This window comes from Apteryx mantelli, chromosome 1, assembly GCF_036417845.1.
Source record: "Apteryx mantelli isolate bAptMan1 chromosome 1, bAptMan1.hap1, whole genome shotgun sequence".
Classification (NCBI taxonomy): Eukaryota; Metazoa; Chordata; class Aves; order Apterygiformes; family Apterygidae; genus Apteryx; species Apteryx mantelli.
Genome location: NC_089978.1, coordinates 139,484,864 through 139,497,166, shown reverse-complemented (window position 1 = coordinate 139,497,166; position 12,303 = coordinate 139,484,864). Strand labels below are relative to the sequence as shown.

The 12,303-nt window shown below is 35.4% G+C and overlaps 1 protein-coding gene across 1 annotated transcript in view; it reads left to right on the top strand.

Annotated features, from left to right (window-relative positions):
• The window catches only part of ANO2 (anoctamin 2), a 188,171-nt gene that overhangs the window by 39,010 nt on the left and 136,858 nt on the right, over positions 1–12,303 (top strand). Inside the window, exons 7-8 of the mRNA XM_067289841.1 lie at positions 178–219; positions 5,442–5,506. Of these exons, the coding sequence (XP_067145942.1) occupies positions 178–219; positions 5,442–5,506 (107 nt within the window). The remainder of the gene's footprint in view (positions 1–177; positions 220–5,441; positions 5,507–12,303) is intronic.

The window sequence follows — 12,303 nt, the reverse complement described above, 5'->3', positions numbered from 1 at the left end:
TGAAATGAAAATGTGTTTGAACATTTTAGATGTGTGATTCTAGTGTGAAAAAAAATACATAAATACATTTCAGATAGTAACCTATAAGTAAAATCAACAAATTGGGAACAACTGAGAAATCTTTTATTCAATTTTATCTGTATTTACATCAGTAGTTAAATTATTTTCATTTTCTAGGGTGAATATGAAGGCCAAAATGATGAAATGAATGAAAGAAAGGTAAAGTACATTGCAAAATTAATTTCATACTAGGTCTGATGTGAAAAATATGAAATAATATGCTAAATGAAATCAGAAAGCATTAGCCAGTGTTCAACTGAGTATATGCTTTTGCAGATACATATCATATTTGTTATGTTACTTGATTTATTTTCCTGTACTTCTGCATATCAAATTTTGTTTCAAGACTTTTTATGAAGTCTGTCAGTAATTCAGTGAATTTAATTTGATATTTACATCTTCAAATGCTTCAGATTTCCCTCCTCATGTATAGAGAAAAGCTTTTTATTATTTATCCATTTCTCTTGTTTTAAGAGGATGTAGAAGGAAGTATTTTTAAAAGCTAAAAACTTTTTATATTTTTCATTTTATAGCTAGAAACTTTTTCTTTACAAATACATTGAAATTAGATTTTTAGAAAATGTATGTAATTTAAGAAAATGCACCACTGAATGTACTATACAATTATGTTTTATTCTAGTAGCTATTCATCTGTTACATCACGTGGTTATAGAAGGGAAATAATCATATAAGTTATTTAACTTTTTTTTCTTCCTGACAGGTTGAAAAAAATAAATCTATTCAGATTGATTTTAATGAATATGTTCACTATTAAAATTGAGCAAAACCACTTAAATTCTGTAATAATCCATTAAGCTCCATTCCATATTGTTCTTTGGTGTTTATTCATTTTTTTCCTTGGTATACAAACAATAGGATAGGAAATGAAGAGGGAAAATTGTAGAGAGAAAAAGGAGGAGGGAGAGAAGGGTAGAATGAAGAAAAAGAGAATGTTTTAAAGCCTAAAGTATTTAATATATTGGAAAATAAATTGCTTATATTCTTGCTTCTTGACTTGTAAGCTATTTCATAAATGTTTTTCATGCTGTGGTATTACACGTTGTTAAGTGCCATCTGTTGCATGAAGGAGAAATAAGAAAATGCCATTCATTTGCCAAAACATTCAGCATAGTTCTCACAAGTGTAATTGCTGCATGTGATGATTATTTTTGCATTTGAAATGAAGACTGAGTTCATAGATCATACAGGCAAATTTGATTTCTCCAATGCTGGGTCAGTAAAAATTTGAGAAACACCATCTCCTTTGTAGTTTTTGTTAAATACTGTTAACGTTCAGGCACTAGATATCTTCATGCTCTGTGTACGATTTAATTTGGTATATGAACCTTGGTAAGCAAAAGAGACAAAGCCAGGAAACAAACTGTACAGAAGCTTGTATATTTAGGTCTATTATTTAATAAACTTTTTGTTTATAAAGAGATTGTCTGCTCTGCACTTGCAGAGTTTTCTCTGGGCAAGCGATTATGGTGCTATGGTCACGGACTCTGAAAGTCAGTTATAGAGTTCACTGACTTCGAAGGCTAGCACAACTTTCAGACAGAAGAAACTTAAATGAACACTAGTCAATGGTGAAAAATTGGATATTGTGGGAAAGGGGGCAAGAGTACTAGTGTCTGGAAAAATATTCACCCTACTAGCTGTATTTTGTGCTACCTTCTTTTTATCCTGCCTATTAGGTTCTGTTATGAAGTGTTAAGTATTAAAAACATAAAAGGTTCTTTCCAGAAATACTCCATTGATTATTCACATATGTCTCTGCTGCCTGGCCATAGAATCTTCAGTAGTATTTCTATGCATAACATCATCTGTTTTCTATCTGAATCTAATAGTCTCAGTGTTTAATTTCCTGAAAAGCTCTGATTGGATTTAAAGGAAAGGGGGACATTTCTGAGATTTTTTTCGCCCTGCCCCTTTTTATTTTCTCCAATTTAGCTTATATGTGTCTTCCATTTCAATTGTCTGTTGTTTAAGTAACTGATGAACTGAGCCTGACTGGGGTACTTATGCCAATAAGGCAGCCCAAATAATGAAGGTTTATGTACCAACTCATAATATAAAAGGTTAATCCTTATTAACCCTCTTCAGGATTTCCTTGGAGGAAATGCCTCGTGAAACAACACATATCTTATGAGAATTAGAAATCTGCATTCAGTGAAACACCCTGTTTCCCTAAGACTATTGATGAGAGTAAAGGAATCTCCCTCCCTCTGCTTAGAGAAAAACTTTTTAAGAAAAGTATAGCACAGCAGCACGGTAGCAACTTGCCATGAGTTGGTCTTTTTTAAGCTTCTAGCCCATTGACAACCTGTAAGTCTTCATTGCTAGCAATGCTAACTATCTGGGAAATACATTGATGTCATATACTACGACACCATCCCTTTGATATTACAAGCAGATTGGAAAGTGTTATTATAAATTTACAGAAAGTACTGCTTTTAATACAATAAACTATATTACAAAACTGTTCTTAGATTTCCTTTCATTTTAATAAAAATCTGGAAAGGAAGCTCATTCCAGGGTAAGCTTAATCTTGTAAAGCTGCCGTGTTGAAACTGAGGTTTAGTACTATTGGGCAATACACATGAATGGAAAACATCCACACCACAAACTCAACTTTGGTGTTATGGCTTCTGTGATCAGAAAAAACAATCTGTGATTCCATAGTTTGATATAATGCCTGTAATAATAATAACCTGTACTGGCTGAAATTTTAGGAAGACCTCTCTTTTCTTTCTGCCCTTTAAAATCAATTCTATAGCCATATTCAAAGCAGATTTTAAGTAGTTCTAATAATTTTAATAGCTTTAAACTTTCTTGTTCTGTATATTTCAGTAAATGTGCTTATTAGCAAGATTATTTATGGAAGTAAAGCAATTTTGATGTAATGCTGTGGGGCAATGACAAAGAGCGATTTTGAATGGGGAACCACAAGTATTCATATGAGCATATGAGGACAGCAGCAGGGGCAATCCTCTTCCTCTCCTCTTGAAGTCAAAGAAAATCAAACACACTCGCATCATTTCTTTCCACAAGTGCAAAGCATTTTGCAAGACTGCGCTCTGTGAGAGCAATATTGTCTGAGCTGAGACTCCACACTCCTCGAATCTTGCTGCTGAATTCTCAATTGCTTCAGAAGTGTAGGATTTACTCCCTAATCTAAGAACAGAAATTATTCTAAATCAGATCTTTAAGTAGTGTACACTGGCATCGCACCATTCAATAAAATGTGTGCAAGCCAATTTCCATATTCTGAGCAGTAATACTTATGTGGGCACATGTTTGCAGGATCCAGGTCTTAACTGCTCCCTTGGTACTTATGTAGGTCTTTCACATAGCATCTGTGGGAGGAGAGATGTTATAAACACTAGAAAAATATGGTTGGAAAACCTGAAAAAAAGGCAAGATAACTCTGACCAGATTTGCAGTTGATGCTGTACATTTCAAGAAGAAAAATGGGTACATAAATTCAGTTATTTCAACAGATAAAATATTTCATAGTTTTTGTGCTTTTAATGCCACAAGATGGTGTAGGAATTCAATACATATCGTGCTGCTAGTTGTCAAAATGGACCAACTGACAGACATGCTGCTGATAATTAATTGCAAAAACTATAAGTACTTTATGTTATTGACATTGTTTCCAGCTCTTGTATATTTATATAACTCCATTGTGCAACAATCTATTATTTATTGACCAAAAAAAAAAAAGAAAACTTAGAGGTTCGGTTTTACAAATAGCCGTAAAGAATTTGCAATCTAGCCTGCAGCTAATCTGATGAATTCCATGTATTACACATTAGGCAAAAACCTGTATCTTTGTATAGTTTTAAGGTTATTGCTTTTAAGTGTCTTTGTACAGTACCTTTGTTTCTGTATTCAAAAAGAAAAAAATGTCAACAACACTTAATTTAAATTCTCTGCAGAATGTGCTCTGTGTACCAAGATTGTCCCTTGGGACACACATAATATTTCACACAGAAACTTTTTCTCAAGACACAATTTCATCACTACTCCAGTTGCACAAGGAATTATTAAGTGCCTCATTTTAAAGGAGCTGGCCAAACCTCTTTTATATTTTATTCTTTCTTGCTGGACCCCCTCCACTTATGTTTTTGAAAATAGATGCACAAGGCTTAACACCTGTTTTTTAAGTAGTGCTATAGATTTATAAAAGTTTATTAGTGATACATAAGTGTGATACATTTTATTTCAATTCTGGGTGTTTATTTATTAATTTTTCATGCACTCTGTACTTCAAGAAGATGGTTTTAAAGAGCCTGTGTTTTCTTAGACTGTGGACAGTAATGCCTCAATGAGGGGTCACAGCATAAAACTGTGAAAGGAATACAAACAATTCAAATAGTTCAATAGAAAATCTTACTTGTTTGCATGGAACTGCCCTGATTTTTATCTTCCTCTGAAGATGAACAGTAATCTAGCTTAGGTTAGGTCCTGCTGAAGTTTCCTCTCAGCTTTCTTTGGTCTTCACTAAATTCTGGAAAGTTGTGTCATTCTTCATTACTGAATGTCGTTTCTAGATCATTAATGATTAGATACACAGTTACAAAATGTACTGATATCGCATTAAACTTTTTGCCAAATTATTAATTTAGTAGGTGATTTCTTTCCAAATGCTGCCTTCTGTTTCAAGACACTGTGATGTCTTTTACACCATAACTACTAGTTTTCTTAACAGCATCCTGTAAAGGACTGTCAAAGGTGTTTCTGTGGGATTTGACACTTCTTTTGTGCTCCATGCTAGCTGTGGCTGAGTTCACAGTCCCACGGTGAACATGCGAACTTGTTCCACAGGCAGGATGAGAGAGAAGGGGCTTTTATGTGGAATCTACTGGGCGTAGTAGCCTTAGGAGCTGAGGATGAGAGCAGACTGGTTTTGCCACACTTGTTACCTCTTAGTATGTTTTAAAAAACAATTTACCTGTTCGACACATAATTTATTTGACGTCTGGAATTACACCCTAGCTAAGTATTGACCAGTGTTTGCAGGTACAACGTGAACCGAAATAAGAGTTTCAAAGAAGAATTCAACTATAAATAGAATCTTTTCTATCATTTTTCCAAAGATCTCCATGAGACTACAGCATCATTTTGTTTTTCTTTTGAGCCCTCCTATTTGACTTCACTGTCTAGTAAATTGGGTAGGGATGATGTAGGAAAAAGGTATATGTGCTGCATCCTTTCATTGCTTGTTTGGCTGGTTTTACATAACTGTTTGAAAAATGTACTTCTAAGGCTATATTTAAGTATGAAGAACTACTTGTTTATTTTAACTAACTCTTACATGTTTGTAAAACAGTTGGGAACAGCGGTTTCAAGTCAATTTTCTGTTTTTTATTTAGTTGCTGTATCGAGAATGGGCAAGATATGGAGTATTTTACAAGTTTCAGCCTATTGACCTCATAAGGTAACATGTACTTGTATAAAACACTTTTGGACTCAGTTATTAGCTGATGCAGATTAGTAAAGATCCTTTCAATTACTTAAACAGATGAAATATGAGATCATGGAAAATAAAATTTCTCACTGCTTTTCTGTAACTCTAATGATAGTTTACTGTAGGAAAGGTTAAACTATTAATAATGTACCTTTATTTTTGTATTGTGCTTATTCCTGGAAAAAATGTCATATTTCAGATTAAAAAAAGCATTAATTCATTTTTAAAAAGAGGATTTCCATGAGTGTGTTTCATTTTATGATCACTGAAATTCTGGTGAATAATCAGGAGCTGGTGTTTTCATGATAGCTTAGTCTGAAAGTACTTGGCAGTTTTGAAACTGATGTGATTTTTTTCCCCTCCTGTTTTTGCAAGTTTTATTCATCTGAACAAGCAGCTTGCACAATGATTTTGATATTTTTTTGAATTTTGATATTTCTGTGACATTTCATAGAAAAGTTGGATTTATATTAAGACAAAACAAAAACATTGCACTTTTTAAAGGAATTTCTGCAATATCTCTACTATAAACAATTTCTCTTGTATACTATAAATACTGAATAATCAACAGGAAATATGTATGAAAACTACTGGCTTGAAACATGCTTTCATAAGATGTCTGCCTAGGAATAAATAAACTGATAGTAACAAACAAAAAACCAACAGCCCCACAAATCTGTTCCTAGATAATTTGTATATGTAAGATGGACTACATTTGTTACTGTATTTATTTTGAATAGTCAAGCTCCTACTAGGCTTTATTATACAACCTGCCATTGAGGGATTACCTGCAAAAGTTGTCCCGTTGAATCGAATGGATACTTTTTTTTTTTTTTTTAAAGGCTGTCTAGAATGGTTAAAGGGATCTTGATGATGTAGCTCAGTGTCAGTAATATGGATAATCAGTAACCTTTCCAAAATATATTATATTTCAAGTTAAAGTTAAAATGCTGCGCATAGTTTTTCAAAGGCTTAATCATTAAACTTTTATTACAAACAGAATCACTGTTTATTGTGAAGGAGATATTTCAAATTGACAAATGAAAGTGAGACCATCAAATCATATTGAAGGTCTGCAAGCCTTTGAGATTTCCCCTTTTTTGGCCTTAGATTTTTTGTTTAGGATTTATATACTTTTTGCCTACCAGTTATTCCAGGCCAGGATACTTTATCAAATAGGTATACTCAGAACAAGATTATAACAGCTGGTACATCCTTAATAAATATTACAAATGTTTAAAAAGTTCAACAGGGGGTGGCCAGAGGAATTCTCAAGTTTTACCAGACCTGACAGTTCTGCTAAATTAAAAATAGAGGTACATCTGCTTACACTCTGTTGTCATTTGTTATCTTGCTGTTCTCTGTCCTCATTGTGATGTTTGACTACATTGATAAAATTTCATAGAAATTCTGTGGTTTAAATTTCTGTGAGAGAAAAAAAGTTCAGACATATGCAACTGATTCTCTGTTCTCAGTGACGATTTTTCTTGCTTTTATATTCCATACTTTGTTGGACCATGAGGTTAACTGTTACCACGAAAATAAATGTGTTTTCTATTTTCTGGGTAAAGTTAGAGCTTTAGAGTATATACACCTAAAGAATTACCACCCTTTTCTTTCTGTGATTGAATTAGGTCTTTGTGCCTCTGTACTGTCGGGGAGGGAGGGATTTGAAGTCCAGTCTCTTAGTGTGGATGCTTATTCCCTTGGCAAGCATCAGCAACACTTCATGGAAATGAAGCAACAATATGTCTTTTCAGGAGTTGGATTGGTAAATTTTGATGGATAATTACTGCTACTGCATGTCTAAAAATTGGACGTTCACCCAGGCTTTTGATAGTTTATTGTGATCTTTCTTTCTTGATTTGGTTAGATTGCTCAACTTTTTTTCTTGATATAGAAGTGATGTGTAACTTAGCAGGTTTTTATCTGGGCGTTGATGGATGGCAGAAGTGGCATTTATTTTGCCTCATTTTCAAAGCCTGTTCTGACCGATCTTTTCAAATCCATTAACATCTCTGTTGAAGCATGTTGCTTAAACAATATTCACACCCCCAAATTAGACTTTTTTTTTTCTTTTTCTTTTTTTAATAAAATTTGCAATAGTGTAGGTCATTTTAACTATTCCCGTTTCACCTTTATTCACTAAGAAGGTGAGTTGAAAGGTATTCTTCAGTCTGAGACGCTTATGCTGGAAAGCTAAATATGGCCCTATAGGGTTATTATAAATCATTCCCTGTGCCTCAGTTCCTTGCTTCTGGCCATACAGTTGTTACTGATTTTCACCTGATTGTACACCAAAGCTAGGAACTGCATGTTTGCTCTGTTCGCCCTTGGCACAGACCGGGAATCTTTGAGGTGCTTTCTGAGATCAGATATCCTGAGGGAGTGCTAACTGCCTAATTGGTCATTGAACAGATTTAATGTAGAATATTTCATGTTTTTAAAAAATGCAGACCCAAAAAGCAGACCACTGAAATATTGGCTCTCATTTCCATTCACTTCTGTGTCTCAATCAGCAAAAGTCTTCTGCTTTGGCTTTGTGCACCTCTTCGGGATGCAGGGAAAAGCTTGTTTGTATGGTAAATTAGGAGATGCAATGGTGAGTGGGGAGGCTTTTACCAAATGAGAACTGAGTAGATGTTACATATTTCTTTTCTGCAGCAAAATTAGTTCAGTTAAAACTTTAAGGAAAGTATAGTGCAGATGAATCAAAGGTTGATTTGTAAAATGTGAATAACACACAGTCTCTGAGTGCACATCCAGACATTAAATAACATTGCTGAAAACAAAGCCTGACTAAGGCAGCTTTTCCCTCTGTCAATTGCATTGAGCTATATGACAAAACAGTCAATGTGAATGTTTAAATTCATATTGCCTTCTGGATTCCAACTTTGTGTTTATCTATGTGTGTGTATATCTATTTTTAACTCAGATGAAGAGGATGATTTGCATTTTTGAGAGGGAAATTATGAATTATTTGCTAACAGATGTCTGAAGCTAAAAGAACTGAAAGAGGTTTATGTCCTGTTTCAGTCATCCTTACACTTGGAAGGAGTGAGTAATATATTAACAAGTAGAGAATGAAAGTGCAGTTCCAAGAGGCATAGAGTTCCAGTGGTCTGCCTATTAAAATACACCTTTTTTCTGGTCCTAAATTAAGTTTTGATTACTAATGGAGAGGAGTTTCTGGAGTGTAGCCTTCTTGTAGGAATGGTCTTATCAACATTAGTTCTTCTTACTCTTTGTGATGCAGTTTAAAAGATGCTGTGATTTTTTTTCTATTTTGATGATGCTCTTCCATTCAATAAAAATGTGTTGAAACCCAATTCTTTACCACCATTTTTAGTCAATGCATTTGTCTGTTTCTTAGGGGCAATATTTGTTTTGAATTTTGAATGTGTACTTCCTAGGCAGGAAGGATACTCCCTAAGAGTTTTAAGAAAGTACCTAGAGAGGAAAAAAGGCTGCTATGAATTTTTAAAATTAATTTTATGGTATGTTAATAAAAATATTAACTATGTAATTATAGAATAAATATGTTGGAATGGTCCTCTAGAGGTCTCTATATCTAACTGCTGCTGAAAGCAGGGCTAGCTTGAAGGCTAGATCAGGTTGCTCAGGGCCTTGTCAATTCAAGTTTTGAAAATCTCTGGGGATGGAGATCCCATGGTCTCTCTGGGCAGCTGCTCCAGTTCTGCACCACTCCCAGGGGGAAGAATTTTCTTCCTTCTGTGCAGTCCAAATTTTCATTGCTGCAGCTTGCAACCACTGTCTCTTGTCTTTTAGCGGTGCACCTCTGATGAGTTATATCAAGTAAAAAAACCATACAGCAAGCAAAAAGAGTGCAATAGAATTTATAAAGAATTATATAACTGTACGAATGTAATATATCACTTGGGAGGTCTGAATGACAGACTAAGTGACTATGCTAAGATTGCTGATATCAGAAGAGGCAGTTACGCTTTGAGATTTGTCTTAATTCCTGGAAAGCTGGCAAGTTATCTTCTTAATGGATATCTTGAAGCACCTGTGGATGGGAATCTGTGCATGAACTGAGGTTCAGGAGAGGGGACCATCATCTTAGAGGTGAGCTCTCCTTTTGTTATCCTGATATTAATTTAAAATTACCTTATCCTAAGTATTCCTAAGTATGTCAAGCAGACCTAGCTTTTTGTTTGTTTGTTTGTTCAATTTGTGGTGAAGCTTACTTTAATATTGGTGCTTCTGAAAGGTCCCAACTCAACAGCTGCTTCCAACATGTCGCATTTTTCATGTTTTCATTCTATTTCCTATGGATATGCCTTCATCAAATTTCTTAATATCTAACAGCCTACATTATCTATAGCATGATTACTTTCAAAGCTCCAAGTATCTGTATACATCCATCTTACTGTAAAACTTAAAAGTGGGAAGACATAAACATTGTAAAGATTAAGATTATGTATACCATAACTCTTTTTGCAGTAGTAAATGGAAAAGTGTATTAGCTAAAATATTATTTATAGAATACAGCATGTAAATCAAAACTTGGGAGCTTCTGGTACTCAAACTGTCTGTCTAATATATTTCTTCCTTCCTATTTTTAGCTGTGTTTTGTTTTGTATGGAAAATTGTTTCAACCTCATGTGTAATGAATTCTGGCACTTCATTGCAGTGTGTCCATTTTGAACTCACTCTTAACAGAAGAGTCATCTTTTCCCTTCTTTTGTTTCATTTCAGTGCTGTTTTCTTAAACCGCAGCAGCCTGTAGCTTTCTCTGCCTGTCTGCTTTGAAAGTAATGGCAGAGTTATGATTTTCTGCCATTTGATTGGCTATGCTCTGGATATTGTTGCATTCACTTTCAGTATTTTTGGGCCTGTGTAGTGCATTGTTCAATATAAGTAGTCAGGCTCCAAAAGCGTTCTTCAGTTTTCCTTTCTTCTTCTTTCATCAATCTTCAGCCCCCCCCCAAAAGGTACGCTTCTTGCCCTACTTAGGGTAGGGTAGTTTTATAGTAGTGTTAAAATAAGAAAAGGGGAGTTCTGCAGAGATGGTGTTCCCCTTGTTTTAGGAACAAGTATGTCTTCCTTAGCAAAAGTTTAATTCAGCTTACTCTCTTATACAGCATTCCTCTTAACTGGGGCCATCTGGCCTGGTCAATACATTAGCAAATCACTGCTACTTTCACCACAGCTGTTTGTAAACATATCTTCATCTCTGCATGTACATGGAGAACATTTGTCTCCACGTGCTGGCTGGAACTTGAAAATAGAGGTCTGTGGTGACCCTTCTAATTCCAGAGGTACAATCAAATGTTGTTCAATAATTGTTTACAATAACCTTGGGGTTATTGATCCTCAAAGTGCAGATTCTTCTACATGTCTTCGTTCCTCTGCTTCCTTGTCACTCCTCTGTTATTACTGGGAACTAACCTAACCAAATGTCAAATCTTTTATTTATTAAGTTAAATGAGTGGGTGTCCTGTACAGTATTGCAATTAGCTTTTCTCTACCGACAATTTGACTCATTTAAGAAAATGCCTTTCAAACAGAGAATGAGCATATTTCAGGCTTACCCACTGATTCTTTTCTTTTGTTATCTCTTCACTGCATGTCAGTTGGGTGCCTTTCAGTTTTGGGGGTTTTCTTTTTCTTTGAGGGAGGAGGGAGCTTGCTTTCTTTTCGTGCTTTAGCTGCAAAAAGTTTTTAGAGTGTTTGGTGTCGTGCTTTCCCCCCTAGTCTGGTGAATTACTCAAGCATTCTTATGGGGATACCCTAATGCATAGGATACTGGCCAGGCTCCCCTTTTGCCAAGTGGGTAATGACAATAAAAAACAATTTTGCTGTGATACATAACTACATGACTATGTTCCCATGAAGAAATCTGGGAACACTATGCAATTCTTCCCTGAGCATCTTTAGCAGGCACATCTTCAACATTTGCAAAGATATTGAGGCTATATGCAAAGAATTCTTTATTAGGGAGAAAAAAGAACACAGCCTTAAGCTTGGGAAAGTGCTGTGATCAAACATATATAGCAATAAGTAGAAAAATGCCCATGAGCCCTACCAATAACTCTGGCAATAGTTCATCTAGCTCCCTTCCAAACCTCTGCTGAGAATGTGCCCAAGGCAATACTCTGAGCACATCTTTTCATTATATCCCTCTTGCACTTTGAATCCAAGCACCTTTTTACGGTTCCAAGGAACTCTGCAATGAAGATTCATTTGCACCATGGAGTATGTTCACCTAAAGCAGCTTAGCAGTTCATCTTTTTTAAAGAATTAGGTAAAGTGGGCAGTGCTATGCAGAGTCCACTCAGGTTTGATAGTGTCCTTTGTGCTGCCTTTTACAGCAGAGTTCTACCTGGAGGGAGCCAGAAACAGGTGAGACCCTGGAGCAGAAGCTTGGCTGTCGAGAAAGGAACACTTTTCTCTGACATTATGATTTTTTTTCTCTTTCTGGAGTTTGTGTAATCTCGTTGCTCCTCATGATTCCAGTTTACTCATGCACAGACTTGCATAAGTAAATGCATGTATCGTGTCATGCCTCCATTAAAGGGACTATATGTTAGAGGAATGAAAGCGCTAGGACAGAGCTTCTCATGTGCAGTTGTAGGAAGTTCTCCCACCACCCCAGTACTTCTTGCTGCAGGGCTCACATGAGTACTCCAGCCTGTGTCCTTTGCAAAACAAAGGATTTCTGCCTGTGGTGCACAAATCACTGAAGAACTTGTAATGAATTATTCTGCTGGGTGCAGGCCTGTGACCGGAGTGGGTTAATT